This window comes from Netta rufina (assembly GCF_964035555.1).
Source record: "Netta rufina genome assembly, chromosome: 16".
In the NCBI taxonomy this organism is placed as follows: domain Eukaryota; kingdom Metazoa; phylum Chordata; class Aves; order Anseriformes; family Anatidae; genus Netta; species Netta rufina.
In genome coordinates, this window is record NC_140140.1 from 6,494,138 (window position 1) to 6,516,691 (window position 22,554).

The 22,554-nt window shown below is 58.8% G+C and overlaps 1 protein-coding gene across 2 annotated transcripts in view; it reads left to right on the top strand.

Moving 5' to 3' along the window:
* Positions 1–274: 274 nt before the first annotated feature.
* Positions 275–22,554, top strand: part of PLCG1 (phospholipase C gamma 1) — a gene marked incomplete at its 5' end in the record, with an annotated part of 38,219 nt that continues 15,939 nt past the window's right edge. For both annotated transcript variants that reach the window (XM_084296871.1, XM_084296870.1), the window contains 6 exons: positions 275–479; positions 17,505–17,657; positions 18,164–18,257; positions 18,530–18,577; positions 21,823–21,907; positions 22,330–22,413. In XM_084296871.1, the coding sequence (XP_084152997.1) occupies positions 275–479; positions 17,505–17,657; positions 18,164–18,257; positions 18,530–18,577; positions 21,823–21,907; positions 22,330–22,413 (669 nt within the window). The remainder of the gene's footprint in view (positions 480–17,504; positions 17,658–18,163; positions 18,258–18,529; positions 18,578–21,822; positions 21,908–22,329; positions 22,414–22,554) is intronic.

Consider the following 22,554-nt stretch of genomic DNA (forward strand, 5'->3'; position numbering starts at 1 on the left):
CCCCCACACCCCCGGGAGCTCCCCAAGCGCGGCGCGGGATGCGCGGAGCCTCCCCGGCCTCAACCTCCCCGCGCGTGGGGGCGGGCGCGCCGCGAGGGCTCCGCGCTCCTCCTCCTCGCTCCTCCTCCTCCTCCCCTTCCTCCTCCTCCTCCTCCTCCTCCTCCTCCTCCTCCCCGCCGGCCGGGCGGGCACGGGGCGCGGCGGCGGCGCTGCGGGCGCTCCCGCTCCCGCTCCCCTTTGTTCGGAGCTCAGCGGCTGGAGGCTGCGGGTGCCGATGGCGGCCGGGCCGGGCAGCGGCTCCGGGGGGGCTCCCAGCGAGGCGGAGGCCGCTCACCTCTGCCGCAGCTTGGAGGTGGGCACCGTCATGACCCTCTTCTACTCCAAAAAGTCGCAGCGGCCCGAGAGGAAAACTTTCCAGGTGAAGCTGGAGACCCGGCAGGTCACCTGGAGTCGAGGCTCCGAGAAGACCGAGGGAGCCGGTGAGTGAGCGGGGGGGGGCTGCGGAGCCTCCCTCCGGGCTCCCCTCGACCCCCCGGGATCCCCCCTGGGCTCTCCGGGCTCCCCCCGGGCTCCCTCGCAGCCCCCCGGCCGGGGGGAGCCGGCGCAGGGCAGGAAAAGCAGGGACGAGGCTTTCCTGCTTCCTGGCTGGGGGGGGGACACACACGCAGCCCCTCGGCTCCCCGGAGCTGCCCTCGGTGGGGAGGGGAAAAAAAGGGAGGAAAAACTAAAAATCAAAACCTAAAAAAAAAAAAAAAAAAAAGGAGCGAGCAGCGCTGCGCGCCCGGCATCCCCGCGGGGCACAGCAGGCGATGATGGGCACCTTGGATGCTGGTGGTGCCCGGGGGGTGCCCAAAGGCCTCCAGCGGGCTCCAGCAGCCTCCTGCGGCCCTGAGCCCCGAGGGTGGGCACGGAGCAGGCACCCTGCCCCTGCTGATGGCACCTCGGGGCTGTGACAAGGACAGAAGGGAGGCACGGGCACTCCTTGGAGCCCTTTGGGGGTTGCATCTCGGAGCAACAGATGAGAGGAAGCAGAAAGCCCACGACCACCCCCAAGGGCTGTAATGTGGTTGCTGCCTCCTTGTATCTGCCCCGGGATGCTGTGGGGTCAGGGGTGGTGGTGGCGGTGCGGGGATGGGGGCAGAGCAAGGGGAAAGGATTTGTAAGAGCCGTGAGCGTGAAACCACGGAGATAGGTGGGAAGGGGGAGAGGAGGGAGGCCCCGCGCTAGGAAACTTCCAGCCTCGGTTTCCTTGGCTTTGCTCTTTTGTTTTTTTTGTTCTTTGAACTCCCCGTCCCACCCCGAGCGTCCCTGTTCGGTGATGGGGTGCTGGCCTCGGTGGAGGTCGGTGTCTTCTGCTGGCCCCGAGTGGCAAGGTTGGAAACTTGGAGTCTCAGCGGGGCCTCCAGCGAAGGCCGGAGGTGGAGGCGCTGCCTGTGCCTCTGCAGCGGGACCCCGAAATGCCGGGGTTTCCAGGCTGGGGCTTCGGTTCTCCTGCCCACCTGGGAGCCTTCTGGCTTCTCCCCAGCAGCATCTCCAGGCTCCTCTGGAAGGAGACGTGGGCCCCGTCGATGTTTCGGTGATGCTGAGCTCCCCGGGGAGCTTTAGAGCAGCGGGAGCAAGGGAGGAGCCTGAGGTTCTCCGTTTGCCCAGGGTTTACGGCACGTTTAAATGTCACCAGTTTTAAGGCATGGTTAAAAGCCACCAGTTCGTGGTGGTGTCTGTGGGGGACTGACGTTCCTGCTGGCCTCCTGCGGGCAGACCTCAGCACCTGCTGGAGCCTCAGGGGGGCTGGGACCTCACCTCGGGGTGAAGCTCTGGCTTCGGTACCAAAGCTGGAGCAGCAACGATGGCCGTAACCTTTTGGCACGGCGAGGTGGGAGAGGGCGTTACGGCGGAGCTGCCGTTTCCCCAGCCCCAGGCTGGGCTCCTCCGGTGTTCCCCAGCCCCTTCTTTTGCCCCGCTCCCTTTGCGGGACTTCCTGCAGGGAAGCGGGGCAGCTCCAGGTGGGTTTAAGGGGTTGTGTGCTTGAATAGTGCCCATTGTGCTGACACGGTGTGCGGGCAGGCCAGGCAGTGCCACACCGCTGGTGCCCAGGCAGTTGGCCAGTTCCCCCAGTTCATGGGATTTGGTTTCTGGGTGGAAAAGGGATGCCTGGGGAAACCCAGCTCCGTTTGGCATGGGAAATGTGCTGGCTTACTGCCCTCCTGGCTCATCCCACCCATAACCAGTGCAGTGCTCACGTGGCCATGGTGTGAACCGGATGGGGAGCTGATTTGGGGCGAAGCTTCCAGCCCAGGGAGCTCCGACCACCAGGCTGGGCTGGGAGCAGGAGGCTGGGGCTGACGGGAGGGTTGGGGATCGGTCCCCGCAGGGATACTGCCCGGGACGTAGCTCCCATGTGTGTGCAGCTGTGAGCTGAGCCGAGCAGGCGGCTGTCAGGAGGTGTGATGTGCCTGGGCGTGGAGCAGCATCTCTGCCGGGCAGCGCCGGGGGGTCTGCAGGTCACCAACTGCAGAGCTCGTGGGTCAGGGATGAACGGTCCTGTGTTTCCTGAGGGATGGAGAGCGGAGAGGAGGAGCTTTGGATGCCCCTGGACGCAAGTTGGTTGTCTAAGTAGGAATGATCCTGTGGTTTTTTATCCGTTTTGGAGCAGGAGAGCATCTGCGTTGTGTCACAGAGGTCTCAGACTTGGGTTGCATCTGTGCAGGCTCTGTGTCTCGGTGCAGGGCCTGTCTCCCCGAGCACCCCAGATCTGTGCTCTGCCCCTGGCAGGCTTAGCAGAAACGAGCTGTGCGTTGTTTGGGCAGTGCCAGGGGACCCGGCTCCACCGCCCACCTCACTGCAGGACCGGGGGCTGCAGCTGGGGAAGCCCCACACTGCGTGGGAGGCAGGGCGAGGAGCGGCAGGGGGCTCGTCCCCGGGTGGCCTTGGGCATGTGGACCGAGTCTGTGGCGTGCCAGGAGGAGAGGGCTCACGGGCACGGCCCTGCGGTGCTCCTTGGTGCGGTGCTTCCAGGTTCAGAGCATCTGTGGCAAAGCTCGCAGTGTCTCGTGCTCTTAGTGGCAGTGAGCTCGGGCTCGTGTCTCGGGGGTGGCATCGCCGTCGGTGCTGCTGAGCGCTGGATGCGCGCGCAGAGGCGCAGACGAGCAGGTGCCCGCGTTGTCCCCACCAGACTCACCCACGTCACCTTCCTCCTGCCTGCTGGCCACGCTGCCAGGGCCGGGGGGACCCTCGCTGGTGGCACAGCCCCCTCCGCGCTCGCTCTGTGACCCTTGTGTAGCGCTTTGTGTGTGCTGCATAAAGAGCCACCCTGTGTGCTGGGCAGCGCCGGCCGTCAGCGCGTGTCCCCCTGGGGACTGGCATCCCCAAGCTGGGCACGGGGATGAAAAACCTCTCCTGTCCCATCTGTGCCCTGTCGCCTGCATGGCCAGGAGCTGCTGATGGAGCAGGAGGAGGGGGAGACCTTGGGGGAGCAGCTTGCTTTATAAAGCCATGACTTCCATCTCCCGGGTGGTTTTGAAACCAAAACGATGGGCGAAAAGCAATCCCGGTTCCTGCAAAAAAAAAAAAAAAAAAAAAAAAAAAAGTTGTCATTTTTCAATTCGTATTTGTTTTTATCCAAAGTGGTTTCAGTCAGCTCGAGTTATCAGCGCGTTGCTTTCGTGCTAATCACCTCTGCAGAGGGTTTGGCTGTTACGGTGGGAAGAGCTCTACTCATTTTCTCTTCTTTTTGCTAATCATCCAAAGCAAAGTAGAGCTAATCCCTTGAGTCCTTTGTCTTCTATGCATTTTTTTTAAACTTCCTGCGTTATGTAATTCTTTTTTAATGTAAAAGGGTCCTGCCTTCAGAACTTCACGTACTGGGGGGTTAGAGGCCGGTTTCTAATTGATCTGTTTTCCTTGAAACACGTCAGAAAATTCAGAGAGCTTGCTCAGAGAGCGAGCTGAAAATTTGGAGCAGATGTTTGTTTTATATGGGAGAGAGAGGGGGGAAAAAAAAAACACCTCGAGAAAACCCTGGATGCATTCTTGCTTTCAGTGAAATGAGCTCAGTCCCATGGAGGTGGAGGGAAGCCATCACGCCAAGCCCAGGCCAGTGCAAAAGAAAAGGCAGGAGCAGTAAAATACAAATACTACAAAGCGACTGAAGGGCAGCTCAAGCTCACCTCGTCCTTGGGAGCTATGTGCCTCGTTCGTTAACCCACCAAGGCACAGCAAAAGAAAAAAAAAATTAAGCCATCCAGATAAGGTTTGGGGTTTGGAGCCCTTGGGATTCAAGCAGGAGTGGCTTTGGGGAATCAGCAGGCTCTGGAGCGGGCCCTGTGTGGGGAAGCCCGGGTCGGTGTGCTGAGACCTGTGCTCTGTGCTCCTGCCGTGGACCTGTGGTGTCCGTCTGTCTGGCTCCTTCCTTTGCCAGGCGGCCCCGTGCAATGTGTTGGGTTTTTATGGGTTTTAAACCCACTAACGCAGACGTGCTGGGGAGGTTCTGTGCAGCATCGGGAGGGTGAGCAGCAGCCAGGCTGGGGACCCCAATACTCCCATCTTTAAGGAGCAGCGATGAGGCCAGCCCGCTCCGAGGGCAGGCAGTGGGGTGCTGAGCATGGTGAGAAGCATCCAGAGGAGCTGCATCTGAACAGTGCCTTTCAGAGGAGCCCCTCGTGCTCTTGGTGCCATCAGCTCCCATCTCCAGGGGCAGCTCCGCTGCAGGGTTTCCTACGTGGCTGTTAACGTGCCCTGCCCGTGAGCCTCGCACTCATCCAGCACGGCTGGTGACCTTTGCTGCTCTTTTTCCTGAGCCTCCTGGTCTGCAGCACGGGGTGGCCGCTCCTATCGGTGCTGGCAAAGCGTTCGCTCGGCCCCGTTATCTAATCGGGGCGCTGCGAGCACCCCGCCGGCGTGCGGCTGCCGGCAATACCCATCGCCGGCCCCCAGGCCCGGGGGAGCAGGCGGGCGGCCTCCTGCCTATCTGGCAGATTGCAGGGGGAGGAGAAAAGGCTCGCCCGCAGTCTCAGCGGGAGTCGGTGCTGAAGTCCCCGTCCCCAGGCGGTGCATGTGGCAGCACGGGTTTGGCCACCGGGTCGTAGCCAAGGTGCAGCCTTCGTCTGGTTTTTGTGGCCCTGGGAGCGCAGGCACTGCTCCTCCTCAGCTGAGACGTTCTCCTGCAGAGCTCCGGGGCTGCTGTGTCCCCTGGGAGGTGACCGAAGTGACACTGCTGCGCTGCGATGGGGACACAGAACAGGGATGCATCCCCTCGGAGTCATCCATGGGCCGGATTTGGCTTCCTGTGTTGAGCGCAGCCGTGAGCGTGTCACTGCTGTGAAGATGCGGAGCGGGAGAGGAGGTGCCATGGACGAGCCACCAGCTTCCCAGGGAGCTTCTTTTACCTTGAGCTGCCACCGTGTGAACGCTCCACGGTGCTGTGAGCACTGCAGGAGCCCTGCGAGTGCAAGCACGCACCCTGTAGCTGAACCTTCTCCTGGTGTCCTGCCCTGAAGGGCTGCAGCAGCAGTGGACAGTAGCGATGAGGCTGCTGGAGCTCGAGCACATCCGTGTGTCCGTGCCCAGAGCGGGATCCCACTCGGATCGCTGCAAGCACCAGTGCTGGGCATCTCCTCCGGGTGTTCCCGGGGTCAGAGGAGCCAGCAGCGCTGCCACCAGCGGGGACAGGGCTGGGTGTGCTGCGTGCTGTGTGCCCCTTCCTGGGCGAGAGCTGGTGCGAGGTGGGGGGCTATGGGAGGGTGCACGTGGTGCAGGAGGAGCTCACGGCCCCTGGTGGGGACATGCAGGGCTTCAATCGCAGGAAAGAATGCGTGGCCAGGAATTTAAACCATTGGCTAAACCTTATTGCATAATAGAAGGAAATGGGTGAAATCAGTGGGGAGGGTGTTTTTTTCCTTTTCTCTGGTGTGCTCTCAGGTTTAAGGGCGGTGGAAATCAGTGAAATTAAAATGTAACCCCTTAAAGTGCTTTGGAAAAGTTATCCCCCTCCCACCCGCATCCCTTCCCCTTGGCCTGACAAATTCGGAGAGCTGGTGGTGGAAGGATGCTCCGAGAGAGCAACTGGCACGACGCGTGCCTGGAGCAGGATGAAGGCAGCAGGTACTGCAGAAAGGTTTCTGCATTTGACAGGTACCTGCGGCTGTATGGAGAAAATTATTTGGTATCCGAAAGCTGGATGCTCACGGAAAGCTGCAGCCGTTCGAGCAAGCTCGTACTGGGGCGGCTGGGCGGCTCGTTTCCGTGTTTGGTGCTGGCTCTCTCTTCCTGGTGTCACGTATGGGATCACCCTAACATCTCGCACATCCTCTGCGCAGCCATGAAGCCCTGCCACGCGCAGGCACGGCTTTGGTGTGCTCGCAGCTCTCCTCTGCTCGTCTTCTGCCACCGAGGTGTCCCCCTGCCCAGAGCCATCAGGAAGGGGGCACGGTGACAGCAGCCGCTCCCAAGGAGGCTTGGCAGTGCTGGAGAAAGCTTCTTTCCTCCAAATGGTTTTAGTGCTTAAGTTTTGTGCTTTGAGGATTTTTGTGTTGCGCCAAGAGCTGCTTGTCGGGGGAAACAGCCTTTTTTTTTTTTTTTTTTTTTTTTTTCTTTTTGAGAGAGATTTTTGATGCTGATTCAGATTAGAAACTTCGGTTTCTGAAAATTTTCTGCCCTTCCTAAGGCTGCAGGGTGGGGTGGCACTTCTACAGGGCAGCCTTCGCCCAGCTGGCTTTGCTTTTTATCCCTCCTTTCCTGGCACTGCCCATCTCCAGGCACCTCAGTGCAGCCCCAAGCCACGCCGAGGTGGTGTGGGGCCCTCTCCCAGCTGTGATGGAGCTGCAGCCCCTGCCGGCATTGCAGGGGGCAGGGGTGGGCACAACTCAGCCTGCAGCGTGAAACAGGGCTTCTGGGGTGAAGTCATTTCTGCCCCTAAACAGCAAAAGGCCGAGGGATGGAGCATCTCATGGAAGCTGGCAACGTGAAGTCTTGGAGGAGCCAGCAGAGCTTTACGAAGCTGACAGCCTGCACTCTGAAGTCTCACCAAAACTGGGATTTTAAATTGCTTTTCGTGCTGAGTGTGTGGTCGGGTGGCTTTTCAGCTCCATTTGGAGCTGTGCATTCTGGGTTTAGCTGGCTGGAAAGCCACGTAAAACCATCCAGACTCGAAAATGGACCTTCCTCTTGCTTTCCTCTGCAGCTCGTACCTTCTATTTACAAAAACTTGTGGTTCTGAGGTTTCAGTCAATAATCCCTTCTCGTGTTGCTAATGCGGTGCCCAGGAGCGTGCCTGGCGTTCTGCAGGCAAACCAGCCCGCATTGTTGTTTTAAAGATTTTCCAGACAAAGGTCGCAATCCGGCAAGTGAGCTCCCACAAAGGGGATGCTTTGCTGAGCTGACTTTGCCTGCAGGCCACGAGGATGAGGAGGGTGGCAGCGCTGTGGCAGAGAAGTCAGAACTGTGCCTGTTGGGCTATTTTTTTCCCCCACTCCTGTTGCAAAGGCATTTACTTTCTTGAGTGTGACTTTTTTTTTTTTTTTTTTTTTTTTTTTGCCTCAACACATGAAATCCCCACTCCTGGATTGCCGCAGGCTGCCGTGCTCTCCGTGGTATCATTTTGCATCCTCAGGTGTGAAACATGTGGTGCTGCCACACTGTCTTCTGCCACCAGCCTCACCTGGCTGCCGTGCCCCTGGGCTGCCGCAGCACCCGGCGCCCGGTCGTGTCCCTGCCACAAGTCCCCTGCCTCACCCCGAGGCACGTTGCAAAATTCCCATTTCTTTTCCCCAAACCCTGTAAGGATCTATCAGTGCTGGGACCACACCAGCCAGGGCTTGAAACCAAGGTCGCTCGCCTTCCTGGCAAGCATCTTCTCCACAGTGGGCCCTGGCTGCTGCCCCCTGCGTGGGGCAGGAATGTGCCGCCTGGTTTGCAGACCTTTTTGACTCCTTTTGTGACTCTGCCAGCCCAGGGCAGCGGTCGCCTGGGCTGGTTTTGGATGAAGTGATGCGGGCAGGTCGGGCCTGTGTGCCAGGACGAGCGGTTTCTCTGTGTTCCTTGTCCCCGAGAAGCCTCCACGAGCGCGCGCGTGCTGGAGAGACATCAAGGCGGGCTGCTCCCCGCGGGGACGCTGGGTAGAGCAGCTGCTCGAGAGGCTTTTTCCTGTTTACTCGCTCCAAGAAGTGCCGGGTAACGTGGTGATTAAAAGACATCCCTCCCGCCTGTGCCTGCGTTGTCCTCCTCCTCCTCCTGGCCCTGTCTGTGGGGTCACGCTGCCGCTGCATCTGCAGAGCGTCATAAAGATGGCGCAGGTTATTTGGTCGCTTTGCTGCGTGCCTGCTGCTCTATTTCCCTCCTCTTCCTCCGCTCTCTGGCTGCAGGGTCTGCTCTGTCGATCATCATGGCTCTCACAGCTGGTGTGCGGGTCCCAGGCCAGGTCCTGGGGTGGGCACAGGGTGTCCAAGGGGACTTTCACCCCTCCACGCCCTGCCTGCACCCCACGGATCTGCCTTCCAGCTGCCGGAGAGGCACGGGGCCGGGTTTGTTTGCCAAGTGCTCAGGTGCTGCCTGACGACATGGCCTTTCTCTGCAGGAGCTGAGGGCAAGCCTCAGAAAGACCTGGGCTGAGTCAGGCCACGGCAGGTAGCCCATGAGCAGCTCATCAGTAGGGCCAGGCCGGTGAGGAAGGCTTCCTTCGTCCTCCTGTGGCTGGGACACAACTCAGCTCGCAGTGAAGCCTCAGAAAGTTTACTCTTTCTGAGGGGAAAAAAAAAAAAAAAAAAGGGTTTGCTGTTAACCCTGGTGCAGATCAGTGTGTAAGCAGCAGGTCTCTGGTGCTGGGAACCAAATACCTCACAGGTGGCGTTTAAAAAAACACAAGCAGTAGCAGAGCCTGGCTGTGAGGCTGTGAAGACCAGCACCAAGAGCTCCTGCTTCTTCCATGTGAGCTGAAGGTAGCGCCCGTCCTGGGATGTGTCTGCCTGGTGCTGTGCCCAGGTGCCGGGCTGCTCCAGTCACCACAAGTGACTCAGCACCAGGCAGGATCTTTATATTATTCTCTCCTTCCCAATTTTACCCCGCCACTGAGGAGCTCAAGCAGTTGCAGCGACAGGAATAAGCCACCTCGTTGGTGCTCATGTAGTGTTCCGGGTAGCAGTCATCTGTGCTGTGAAGTTATTGTCACGGAAACTCGATTGCGTCGAGGGGTGGGATGGATGACAAGTGAGTCACGGTGTCTGAGCAGCGCTGGCATTTGCTGGGAGTGTGACAAGCCTTCGGTTTCCAATCCTCACCTCTGGGTGAGGAGTCCCCATCCTGGGGACAGCCTGTGGTCACTCTTGTCTCCATGTGCCTTGTGGTGAGCCGTGACGCTCTGGGCACAAGAGCCAAGAACACAAAACCCCCTGGAGAGCTGCAGCGAGCACTCAGCTCCGCCATGGCTCCCAGCTGGGCCTGTTCCCCTCGTGTATGGTGCTGAGGGCTGTGCTGGAAGTGGGTGGAAGGCGTGGGGGTGTCTTAAAGCATCACTTTAAGCTCCAGGAGGGACGTGGAGATGCCGCCTGGCCCCTTGCCTCACAGACATGGTGCCGTGTCAGGTGCCTCCCCTCCATCGATCCGTCCGCGTCCTCTGCGGTACCTTTCGGATCTGGTTACCACTGCACGTCCCCTCTGCAGGGAGGCTGGAGGAGCTCTTCAGCCTCCCCCATCCTCCCACCCTTTTATTGCCTTCCTGCAAGGCCATTACGCTCCTAGCCGGGGCAGGGCTGAGGGGACGGAGTCCTCAATGCCAGGCAGGGGAAGGTCACCTTGGGGTGGCTCGTGGAGCTGTCCCGGCCCCGCCAGCCACCCAGCAGCACCACTGCGGAGCTTCCTCTTTCCATGTGAGTCAGTGGAAGCTTCTGCCTCTCAAACAGAGAAGGCCGGTGACTGAGGGCTGCCGCCGGCTGTCATTTATCAGGACAAGGGACGCATTTCTTTAAAGCAGTGTCCAGGCAGGAAAAACCCGGGGCTCAGCCCGGCTGGTGTTGCTGTTTGGGATGGACGTGCTCCCATGCCCTGCATGGTGCGGGTGCAAGAAGTCTGGGGGCCTTCATGGTGCTGGGTTTGCGTGTGCTGGGGAGCAGGCCCGGCCAGCACCATGGACACACCATGGACAGCTTTGGCTTCAGCACGATCCTGGCACAACACCCCCAGCTTCCCTGGACATAATTTCTGTGGAAAACAAGGGGGGTCCAGGAGCAGCCCCGGAGCAGGGGATGCCATCCGGCTGCCTTCTCCCCATGGGCGGGAGGGGATGTCTCCACCCCGAGGTCCCAGAGGCTCATGAGACACAGAAGGATTTGGGGAACTGCTGCCTGCAGATCTGCGGGCTCCTGGTGCTTCGTCAGGGTCTCATGCTGTGGCAGAAACAAGTGGCTATGTCTCGGGGCTGGTGTGCCATGTCCGCTCCCCTGCTTTGCTTGCTGCTGTGGTTTCTTGGCCGCCCCGGCTCAGGGATGGGCCCGGTGCTGCCGTGTGTGTGGCACAGCGGGAGGTGCTGGGGGCTGAGGGGTTCCTGTGGCCTGTCCCCATGGGTGCCACCCAGGGGACTGCAGCAGAGGCTGAGGAAGGAGCTGGAGCACCCCGCCAGAAGCGGACGCTACCTGGTGTGAGAGCTGGTGCCCTGCTCGGCTGTATGGCGGTGCTGGGGACGTGGCCTGGTCCGCGGGGCAGGGAGGCAGCTCCCAAGCGTGAAGCCGGCCCTCGGAGGCTGAGACAGGCACGGTGGAAACTGCCAGCCTTTACATCCCCGCTCTGCTGGGCTGTGGGCAGAGATCGCGAGATAGCAGCATCCTGCTTTGCTCACTTGGCGGACCAGCTTTGGTTGTGTTTTGTTTTTTTTTTTTAACACATGCCTTCTTGCAGCTGAGAGTAATCTGGAGAGATGTGCTGATGATGCAGGATAGGCCGTTGTCAGCCCCCAGCCAGCTCTGCTGCTAGCAGCAGGAGGATGTTTGTGAGATCTTGAAGGTCGCCTGCGTGAGGCCAGAGCTGGTGAAGCAGCAAGGCTGGGGCTGCCTGGGAGAGGTGAGAGCTGCTCTGTAGGGACAGGGTGATGCCCTGGGATCACCTTTGCCTCCCTGCTCCAGCCCACAGCAGCCAGGAGGGAGGACAGGCGGGCAGTTCCTCGTGTCTTGCTCCAGACCGCGTGGCTGCAGAGCTGTGGAGGCTGAGAGAGAGTCGGGGAAGAGAAGACTCTGGGGAAACCTCACTGCAGCCTTTCAATACTGGAAAGGCTGGAGGACTCTTTACGTGGGTAGATAATGATAGGACAAGGGGGAATGGTCTTAAACTAAACGGGGATAGATTTAGACTAAATGTTAAGAGGAAATTTTTCACTGTAAGGGTGCTGAGGCACTGGCACAGGTTGCCCAGAGAAGCTGCGGATGCCCCACCCCTGGAGGTGCTCAAGGCCAGGCTGGACGGGGCCTTGGCCAGCCTCACCTAGTGGGTGGCGTCCCTGCATGTGGCAGGGGCTTGGAACTGGATGCTCTCTAAGGTCCCTTCCAACCTGAGCCATTCTACGAAGCACCTCCAAGCCCCTGCGCATCTCCTTGTCACTTCCTCTGCCCACGATAAGGATTTTGGGGGGGGGGGGGGGCACAGGGTGGGGGAGCAACCGGAGCTCAGAAGCCGCAGCACACGTGATGCCGAGGTGCAGCCGAGGCAGCGGCAGCTCGAGGCGAGGGCAGGAAGCCCCAGTGCCCGCAGAGCAGCTGCTGCCCCCACGTGCTGCCTGCGCTGCTGCGGGGGCTGCTGCTTGGGGGGGGGGAGTCCCACGAAGCGCTCTGCCCCATCCCTCCAGCAGCGGTCAGCCAGGATCTGGGCCCCGGGTTTGGGCCATTCCCGGCCATCCAGGCGGACTGGGAACTCCCTTGTCCCATCCGAGCTGTTTGTTTTGAGCATCCTCCCTGCCAAGGCGCTCTGTGGATGCGGCTGCCTCTGCAGCAGAGCCATCGCAGCAACTGCTTCAGAGCAAACGCTGCAGGTTGCTGCTGTGGGTAGCGGGTGAGATGTACCGACGTGCTGGAGCAATCTGAGGCACAACCGAGCCAAGTCTGGAGGGGAAAATAGCTTAACCTCACCTTCTCCTGAGACCGGAGAGGTTCCTGCATGTGTGTTGCAGAAGCAAGAACGCTGGGACCCAACAGGCCCCCAAGCAGCAGGGCTGCCATGTCCCTCCCTGGGGCAGTAGTGGCAGTGAGAGAGCTTTTTGCAGGGTTTTCGGGTACCTCACTAAAATGGCAGCACATCCATTTTTGGTTCACAGAAGGGAGCAGGGACTTGCTGGGGCATAGGGCTCTGCTGTGCCGGTGTTTCTTTTGGTCTCCGTGGATGCCTCAGCCCTGCAAAGGAGCCATCGGATTCGAGGCCCCAGCTGGTTTATTGTTTCTCTGGCTGGAGCAGCCATCTGCTAATGCTGTGGGATTGTGTTCCTCCAGAAACCTGAGAGCTGATGCACGGAAGTGCTGATGGCAGCACGGCGTGGCCAGGAGGAGGGTGCAGAAACCCGGCGCTGCGCCTCCATGCGCAGACACTGCTAATTCACCGTTGCACTGCATGGTTTCGTCTTGTCTGTTAAGGAAAGCTCGTGGAGCTAAGGCTGAGCTGTTACTCTGAAAACCTGTACTAATGAGAGATGCGTGGCTCTTCCCTCTGAGATAGGTTTCTACTGCAGCGAGGTTCCTGCTTTCTTTTGGGTGGGATGTTAGGTATTGTAGCCCGCTTCTGATGTTCAGCAGGGGCGCAGCACGGTTTTGTAAAAGCCGCCTTAATATCGACTGCGGCTCAGGTTCAAGCTCAGATCGTTGCTGTCTGCAAGATGCCTGCATCATCCCCGTTGGATGCGGCACAGCAGATGCCATCAGGAGGATTTCAGCATCGTGCAACCCCCAGCACCTGAGGTGGCTGCTTTTTGGCAGATGGATCTACGCGTGGACACAGGACGGGCTCACGTGGAGCCTCGCAGACCAAGGGGGCTCGCTGGCTGCTGCGGGGCACGGCGCCTGGCTCCAGACCACGAGGTGCTGGAGGCTCTGGCCCCGCTCCAGCAAAGCACTTAGTGCTCGCTTGACCGTTCCTCTGAAGCCCGGTGGGATTTTTGCATCTCCCCGCATGGCATTCGGTTGCAGACAGCGCGCCAGGAGCAGCCCAGGCAGGGCGAGGGCAGCCCAGCCTCCTGCTGCAAACCTCTGCAGCAGCCAGCACCAGCCCAAGCAGCACGTTCAGTGGGCTCCTATCGAAGTATTCGGAGGGAAATACCACTGCTTTATTCCCCGTGCTGTTACGCAATAGATTTCTCTGATTTCTGCCCCCACACACACTTACAAGTCGGGTTTTGTTTTTTGTTTTTTTTCCATCTTCCTCACTTCTCACTTTCCCTGCGTGCCGGACCGCCCTCCTGCGAGTGATGGGAAGGCCAGAAATAATCATTGTGTTCAGGGCAAGGTACACTGCCAAAAAGCATGAAGACATTTCTTGCTGGCTTTGTACTGGAGGAGGAAACCCAAAGGCTTCTCCATCGCCCCAGGACAGGATCAGCCCGTGCCAGCCGAGGTCAGGCTGCAGTGAGCGTGAGCGTGGAGGCTCTCCCTGCGTGTTGGTCCCCACGCAGCCACGCTGCACCCAGACATACTTGCCAAGGGGGTGGGTGGGTCCCTGACAAATCCATCCTGGAAGGTAATCTGGCCTAAATCCTATTTTTTTTATATATTTTTTTTTAATCAGTCTGACATCTTTCCAAAAACCCTCCGGAGGTGGAGATTTTGCAACCCTTGGAGCCCGTTGCAGGGTGTCCTTATCCTCACGCCTTACAATGCCCGGTCCATCACTGGTTATAAGTGAGGCTTGGGTGAAGTTCCAGTTGTGAACAGCTGAAGGCTGGATCTGGCTTTCATTAACCAGAGGGGATTTTTTTTTTCCTAAGTGCTGCAGGGGGAAGGTCTGAGGCCAGCTTTTCCTTCTGGTGTGACCTGCTCCTGTGGAAGGGAAGGCTGCTGGCCCAGAAACGCAACTGTGTCCTTTCTGAAAAGGCATGTGGAGGTCGAGGCTTTCTCTCCCTCGTCCTGCTGCTGTCCACATGGGACAAAGACCAGCGCCTGCTTTCTGCAGCAGTTGCTCCATCCCACAGTGTGCTCTGGGGCAGACCAGTGGGGCAATGAGGTGTGGTTCACCCCGGTAACGGGTTGCCTTTCTTTGACGGGTTTATCCAGGGTTATCTGGCACTTGTTCCTCCGCCCTGGCACATGTGGCAGATGCTCTTCCCCTAGGCAGCATTCCCAGCACAGCCACGCTGTGCGGTGGGACCTCGAGCTTCCCCGTCTGTCTGTCCTTGAGGGAAGCCCAGGAGGGGAGAGCATGGTGGCCATCAAGGAAGCCACCTCCTTCTCGGTGGCACCTGCCACAGCAGTTGTGGTCGAGGCAAGCTTTGGGGCAATAAAAAGAAAAGTGGGTGGCCCAAGCTCACAAGATCATGGAGGGAGGTGGCAGCAGGCTCTGGGTTTTGTGTTTGCCTTCCGGGGGGTGGCTGGTGTTTGCTGAGGTGTCTGTGTTTTACTTGTGGCCCTCGCAAGCAGAGCTGGAAATATTTATGGGCTGGGGTTGGTTTGGTGTCTGGAATAGGGTGCCAGGCCTTGGCACTGGTGGGGAGGGCTGGGAACATGGCATTGGGGCGTGTGGGACAGGGTTTCGGTGCAAGCAGAGGGAAAGAGGAGCTGTGAGACGTGGCTTGTAGGCTTGCACCCTCCACTGAAGCAGAGCTGGGGCGGCTTTTCCTCCCCTCCCCACTGCCGGCTGGCTGCTGGTCCCAGGCTGGTGCCGGGGGCTTGAAGGGGCACATCTGGTGTGGAGACACCTCGCGGATCTGGGATGGTGGCATCCGTGGCTGCTGTGCCTCCTGCTGAAGTCATTTCCTTGCAGGGTGCAGGGAAGGCGTTTGAGTCACTCAAGGCGGTGGGGCTGGAGGGGGGTGATGGTGCTGCTGCGCGGCAAGGTGCGAGCTGCAGAAACCAAACCCCGAACCGCCTTCTCCCCGGCGCACGCGGGCATGTTGGGGAGGATGAGAGAGATGAGCAAGCAGCTGCAGGCACGCGTGGGCTGGAGCTCTTTACCTGCTCCTCTGCATGCTTGGTGCTCGCGGCGGAGCACCCCGGGGGCAGCCCGCACCCCTGCACCTTCGTTGGGTGCCCCGTTTGCTCTGGGGGCTCTCACTGGCGTGGATTTTGGGGGATGCGGTTTGTAAGGATAGCTCACGACCTTCACATCCCCGCGGGCACTTTGCAGTGAGAGGTGGATGCGGGGCAGAGTCAGAGCACTGTGGTGCGGGGTTAGGCCCTTGGAAGGAGGCTGCCGAGACAGCACATGCTGGTGGTCACCGCCTACCTACCATGAAAACCAGCTCTTTCCCACTGCTTTTGTCAAGTCCTCCGCCAGGAATAGCCTTTGCTGTGCGTGTGATGGATGCAAAGACCGCAGCTGTGATGCATTTTTTATGCTAGCGATAAAATCATGTCATGCCGCCAAGGCTGTGAGCACGTGGATGGATTACGACAGGGCAGGCTAATGTCTGAGCCTCCGGACAGCCGGTCTGTAAAGGGCAGGTGATGCTTAGAAAGGCACAGCCCTGCTCGTTTTCGGGAGCTTGCTCAGCTGCCCTTCACAGCCCAGGGAGCTGGGTCTCTCTGTGCACTTGTCCTTGGTTGCAGTGGCCAAATGGGGTCTGTCTGTATCAGGAAACGAGGGGGCTGTGATCGTGCCTGGATGCACACCGCCGTGCTGCGTGGTGTGGCCTGTCCTGGGGTGAAAGCCCCCTTGACATGGTTTCAGTGGGATTCTCTTCAGATGTGTTTTGGTGCACGTGTAGAGCGCACAAGCCAGCACAAGATGGTTTCAGAGCAAGCACCCGAGGCTGCTGCTGTGACTGCTTCCAACAGCAGTGGTTTCAAGAGGTTCCCCAGGCTCCTTGTGCAAGGTTTGGGACAGGTCTCCCAGCACCAGGCCACATCTCCCAGCTTGCTGTCCTGTTTGCTGGGAGCAGGCCCCTTCCCCCGCGAGCTGGTGCAGCGCTGCCGGCCTCTGCTGCGGCTGCTGAGCAGCTCACGTTTCTGTCTAGCTCTAAACTACAGCAAATTGCAATGAAAGGCGAGTCGATCCACAGTGACTGCCCTAAGTGGAGTTTAATTGGGATGAATTACACGCCAGGTTTGCAGTAATCGCCATCCCACACTGCTCTGAAGCATCGTCTGCTTTGGAAACGTGACTCAGAACTGTTGTTACTTGATTCCCCCGAGCATTTAAGAAACTCTTTTTCCAGGAAGCAAAGATTCTTGGGTTTGGGGTTTTTTGTTGTTGCTGCTGCTGTGTTCTCTTTGTTTGATGGTAATGAGCGTCCTTTCCCAGAATTTCCTCTGGGGAGGAGGCTGAGGCACTCTCTCCTCAGCATCCCTCCAGCTCCTTCGGCTCGCCCCGTGTTTAAGATCCTGGCGCGCTCTACCCCGCCGCAGCTTTCCTTGGCCACGGTGGCCAGGGCAAATTAGCTGCTGCTCTCCTCCTTGAGCGCTGGGGAAGCCGTAGCTGTGCCCAGCCTGGTTCCCACCTCCCTGCCACGCTCCTTGTCGCACTGCTGCCCAAGCGTCACCTTTGGGGGAGCTCCAGGGGACGGCTGCTGAGCTGCAACACCAGCCCTGCAGCCTTGGGAATATCCAAAGGACAGCGCTGTCCCCGTGTCACTGCTGGTGCTGCCCGCTCTGCAGCAGCCTTGGACTCAAAGAGAAGCTGGAATTGTTAAAATAAAGCCCGTGGGACTCACGCAGATGAGGGCAGGTCCAGGGGTCCTGGTACTGCTTGGAGTGGGACGGAAGATCACCTCTCAAGAGATGGGAGAGCTGTCGGGGCAGGGGAAGGTGCCAGAAACTGCAGCCATAATTTAGGGGGAAAGGGAAAAAGGGAAGAAGAGGGGTCATAGAGTTGTTTAAACCAGGAACCAACTCAGGTTTCAATATCAAACTTGAATTTGGATAGGAGTGGAGCTTGAAGCCATGCTGTTTGTAAGACGCAGAGGCTGCAAGCAGGGTGTCGCTGAGCTGGGCAGAAGGCTGAGCCCCCAGAGGTTTCACCCCAGCAGAAAGGCTCTCGTTGAAAAAGAAAACAAAATTACCCTCTTAAAGGCAAAAACACCTTGCAGTTCACAGGCGTAGGTTGAGCAGAGGAAGAAGGAGTGAGGTGTGAAGCTGTCGGGTGAAGGAACCTGCAGGAACCAGAGCTCTGCCCTCTGCTCCTCACGACTGGGTGAAATATCGAAGCCTCCCTGGGGACATGGGGACAGATAGGGACAGGGCAGGCTGGGGAGGCTTTCTGGGGAACCAGCCGTGGCGGTCCAGCTGCACAGTCCATGCCCTTCCTTCTACTCCGGTGTGGCATTTAGGATCCGCAGAGCCTCATCTTGGGGATTTCAGCTCTTCACTGAACTCCTTTCCCCTTTTGTCTCATAGTGGACATTCGTGAAATCAAAGAGATTCGGCCGGGAAAGAATTCGCGTGATTTTGACCGGTACCAGGAGGATCCGTGTTTCCGACCAGACCAGTCCCACTGCTTCGTTGTCCTCTACGGCACAGAGTTCAGGCTGAAGACCCTCAGCCTGCAAGGTACAGCGCTCACAGCCCCGAGCAGGGCGGGCAACCCCTTCGCAGACTTCCCAGGCATCCCATGGGTCTCATTCAGACCCCTGTAGGCAAGCGCAGACGCAGGCAGGCGTGCTGACCCCTGATGTTCATGGCACATCTGCCTTGTGCTGCAGCCTGCAGGGACAGAGCCAGCCCCCTGCCCTCGAGGAGGCTGCATTGGGAGCTGGGGGGCTGAGGAGGAGCTGGCACACCTTCCCCAGGAGCTGCTGGCCCCTGGCACCCAGCCCAGCCTGGGCATTGCTCCTTGGGGACAGAGGTGACACCCAGCCCTAGCCACAAACATCCCCAGGGGGAGCAGGAGCTGGGCAGGGAGAGGAGCACACCAGAGAGTCTGCAGGGGTGGGAGCTGTTGGGAGGGGGTGAAGGAAGAAGGAAGGCATTCAGGACATCGGGGGTAGCCCCAAGAGGGGCTGGTGACCAGCCTCTGTGTCCCTTCCTCCCATTTCTCCTCTTCCTTCTTTCCGCAGCCACATCCGAGGAGGAGGTCAACATGTGGATCAAGGGGCTGAACTGGCTGGTGGCAGATACCCTAAGAGCTGCCACCCCGCTGCAGATTGAGAGGTGGGGAGCTTGTCCCTGTCCCGTGCTTGTGTTGTTTTCCCTTCTCCATCCCTTGCGGTGCTGCTCCCACCCTGGAGCTCCGTGCTGGGCTCAGACCTGTACAGCAGCGTGTGGCCAGAGGTGTCCGCAGCGGCCGGGCTGGGCGATGAGGTCTCCTTCCCCCAGGGGCCACGGTGACCTGGTGCTGCTGTATGAGGGGCTCCATCCCATTGACCTGCCCTCCTACGGCATCTGCGGCCCGGCAGGGCCTGATCCCATGCCTCTCCTTTCAGGTGGCTCAGGAAGCAGTTCTACTCGCTGGATCGCAACCGGGAGGACAGGTAAAAAATGGAGAGAGAACACTCATTTGCACACATGTTTGTACAAGCAAGCCTCACCCTACCCAGTGCCAGAGTCCCCGTGTTTAACAGAAGCTCACCTTGCTCAAACCAGCCATGCAGCACTGCTAGGGCCCCCAGAAAGCCCCCCGGTACCCCAGCCTCTGCTCGGTTTGGGTGCTGGATGAGGCCCCTGGTTTGCAGTACTTGCAAGAGAGGGCTTGAGCTGTAAGCACTTAGCTCTGGCTGAAAAATCCACAGCAAAGGCTGGGGTCTCTGTTGGGTCCTGTAGGGTTTTAGTTTTCACTTCCAAGAAAGCTTAATCCGAGCTCCAATCCGAGCTCCAAAACCCTGGCTCATTTTCACCGAATTAAAAAAAATAAATAAATCAAAAGATTGTCTCATTTCCCTGACCTGCTTCTCAGCAATTTTGACCCAGGAAGACCTTGAGACCCCGTAGCTGTGAGACAGCCTCACCCCCAGCTGGCAGCACCGAAGGAGCAGAGCTCCTTTATCCTCCTCGAGACCTGTGGCTCACCCAGCTGCGCCCTTCATCTGCCCAGGCTGTCTGCCCTGGAAGCAGAGCCCCTTGCTGGGAACCAAAAACCCTTCCAGTTGTCAGCGGGACTGAGGGCCAGGAGTGCTGTGCCTTGCTGCAGTCCCAGCACAGGGGATGCTCTCAGCTGTTAGCCCCACGGGTACCGGGGCAGCCTCACCTCTCCTGCTCCCCCTGCGTAGGTCAGCAGGGGAGGTGCCTGCGGGTGGCAGTGCTGCAGGCACCGTCTGTCCTGCCCTGTAAGCAAAGAGCTGATGTGGCCAAAATTAGGGTCTAACTTGTGTCCTCACCAGAGGGGGAGCGTGCTGGAGGTCACTGTCCCCACCCCACTGCTCGCAGAGGGACGTGGTGGTCGTGAGAAACCCGGGCTGGATGCTGTAACAGCCCGCCCTTACCAGGAACGTGGCACCAGCGACTCCCCCAGTCCCTCCTGGTTTTGTCTTTGCAAGGATTTGTGCCGTGGCGAGAGCAGCTCGGTGCGCCGGGGTTTGGTGGAGGAGGGGTAGATCCTCTCCGAGGCAGAACGGGAAGGAAAGAGGCGCCTTTAATGCCCTGCAGCTGCTCCGCACGTGCCACACACCTTCCAAATCCCGGCTCAGGCTTTACGCACGTCGTACTGGTGTTTGTGGGGACTGGGCACCGGGGGAAGGAGGCAGGAGTGTGGCTGGCTGGCTCCTTCCAGCAGAGCCCTGCCGCTGCAGCCGGGTCCTTGGCGTGCATCACTGACCCCCTTTGTTTGAGAGCTGTCTGAATTCAGCAATGGGGAACGCGTGTGGGGGTGGCTGCGTGGGGGGTTGGAGCGTGAAGGCAAGAGAAATGGAAAAAATTGGTCCTTTTTTCTCATCCGGTTACACAGTAACGCTGCTGAAATGGCACCGGGGCAGGACAAAAGAGGCTGAAGGTACAGCTTCGGCTGCCCAAGGCACGCTCAGCAGCCGAAAGGCAGTCTCTGACACCTCCCCTGTTGTTCTTCTTAATATCATCTTTGCCTTAGCATTTAGAATTAAGCCAGGAAAAGGCCGTGGATTCTTTATCTGTCAATCAAGGGAAGGGGATTAAATGCAAAGCATTTAATTGAAAGAGCTGCTGCTCCAGCCCGGGCTGCGAGCGTCGCACAACAGAAATGCCACAGCGTAGAGGGGGAAAACCAGAAAGGTTTCAGGCCTCCCCGTCCTACAAGCATCCGTGTGTTCCCTGCAAAGCAGAGACAGCAACTACAGGTCACAGACAGACCCTCGGATGATATCTTCCCCTGACTTTGGTGTCACTTTTACTTCTGAGCCGGGCAGTGGGCTCTGAAAAGGGAACGAGGTGTTCTTTAAGCACAAACCACCCGCAGCACAGGCAGGTTTGGGGCAGATGAAACCCTCGTCCCCCACTCCCACCCCCTGCTGGGGTCGGTGGCCGCGTGCCCCTGGCCGGAGCCCACCCAGCTGCGGGCCTCGCGCAGATGCTGCCTGTTTGCACTGGCGGCCGTGCCTCTGGGTGTTTGTTTTTCCAGGGGAGGTTAGGTGGGAAGAGGAGGATAACAGGATGCTGGGTCTTTTTTTCCTACTCCAGGGGAGGCCGTTTCACCTCTGGCTAGGAAAGCTGCCCGAGGCTGGGAGCAGAGTTAGAGCAGCAGGAGCGGGGAATGTTTTCATGCCCTTGGAGAGGGCTGGGTCCGTCCTCCAGCTTCTTCATCCGAAGCCCTTAAAAAAACTTCCGCAGAAGAAGAAGAAAGTTTTTGTGCGTGTGTTGTGTTTTTGTTTTTTTTTTTTTAACTTTCTAGTCTCAAAATAGTACCAAGTTATTTTTCCAAGCTCTCCAGCACTTTAACCTTATTACTAACACAGTAAATAAAATCATCCCATGCCCTGCCCTCCTACCAGAAGCAGAGGGGAAATGCTGGTTGGAGCTTTTGACACGGTTTGTTCTTTCCTCTCCTTGTTTTTTCACCACGATGAGCAGTGCCTTGGTGCAACACCTCCTGGGGACAACAACCCACTGGTGCTGGGGCAGGGCTCCTGCTGCTGCGTCCCATCCCTTCCTTCCTGCCAAAGCTCCTTTGTGGGCTCAGCATCACGGGGAAGGGACAGCCCATGGCACACAACCAGCACGTATCACCTTGTCCCTGGTGTATTTATTTGGGCCCAAGTCCGTGAGCGTTCCCAGTGCCAGTCCTGCCCTGTGCCTTGCAGGATGGGGCAGCATCCTCCAGGGTCCTGGCTCCCGCTTGGTTTTGAGGCTCAGGCACAAAAGCACCACTGGTGATCGCTGGGCAGACCTGGAGGAATTGTTGTCAATGCAGGCGCTACCTCCACCTCCTCCTGTGTGGCAGGGGTCAGGTTTTGGTCTCCCAGCCTCCACGCTGGGGTGCAGATGCTCTAAAGATGCTTCTACCTGGTCACTCCCAGGCGCTGTGTGCCCGCTGCAACCTTGGCTCCCAGGGGCCACGTGGGGTGAGGATGCTGGGGCTTGCCCTGCAGTGCCAGCGGCTTGCAGGAGCTGTCTGCAGTTCCCAGCAGGATGTAGGCAGCCCTGTCCCAGCTCTGTGCACAGCACACACGCAAAAATGTGAAACATTCTTCCCTTTCGCCTTTGGGTCCCAACCCCGGTGTGCTCCCAGGGCTGTGCATCTGTCCTCGCCTCTCACAGCTGATGCCTTGGTTCCCAGAGCTTCTGAACGTTTTTTCCCTCTTTGCCCTGCCAGGATCTCCGCCAAGGACCTGAAGAACATGCTGTCCCAGGTCAACTACCGTGTCCCCAACATGAGGTTCCTGCGGGAGCGGCTGACGGTGAGCACGCGGCCCCTTCGGGCTGGGTCCCTGGGGGGCACCGCTGCCTGCCCACAGGAGAGGTCCCACCAAAGAGGAGCATGCGCCTTGTCTCTTGCAGTTTCTAGATATTGTGGATATTCCCTGCCACCAAAAAAAGGGAAACAGTCTTTTTGTAACTATCCAAGTAAGCCGTAATGCTTCCTGTGTGGGTGAGCCTAGGGAAGCACGTAACGGGGGCTTAGGATGCGCCCACGTCCTGGGTGCTGTTGGGGTCCCGTTGGGGACATAAGGAGGGAGGAGGCAAAGTCTGAGGCCTTGTTCTGGCCTTTCCCTCCTCTGCAAAATCCTGGGGGCAGGTGACAGCCACACGTGACAGGAGTGCAGTCCCTGTGCTTGTGGCCCTGTAAAACCTCTCTGTGTTTTTTTTTTTTTGGCTGTAGGACGTGGAGCAGAGGAACGGGGATATCACGTACGGGCAGTTTGCACAGCTCTACCGCAGCCTGATGTTCAGCGCCCAGAAAATGGTAAGAGCTCAATTCTCCAGGGTGGGGCAGGGGAAGCAGAGATGATATTTATTACCGGGCATCCCCTCTTAATTGCCTTCTTAGCCCTGCCTCCCTCCACTAATAGCTCCTCTTTCCTACCTCTGGGCTAGGGAAGGCAGC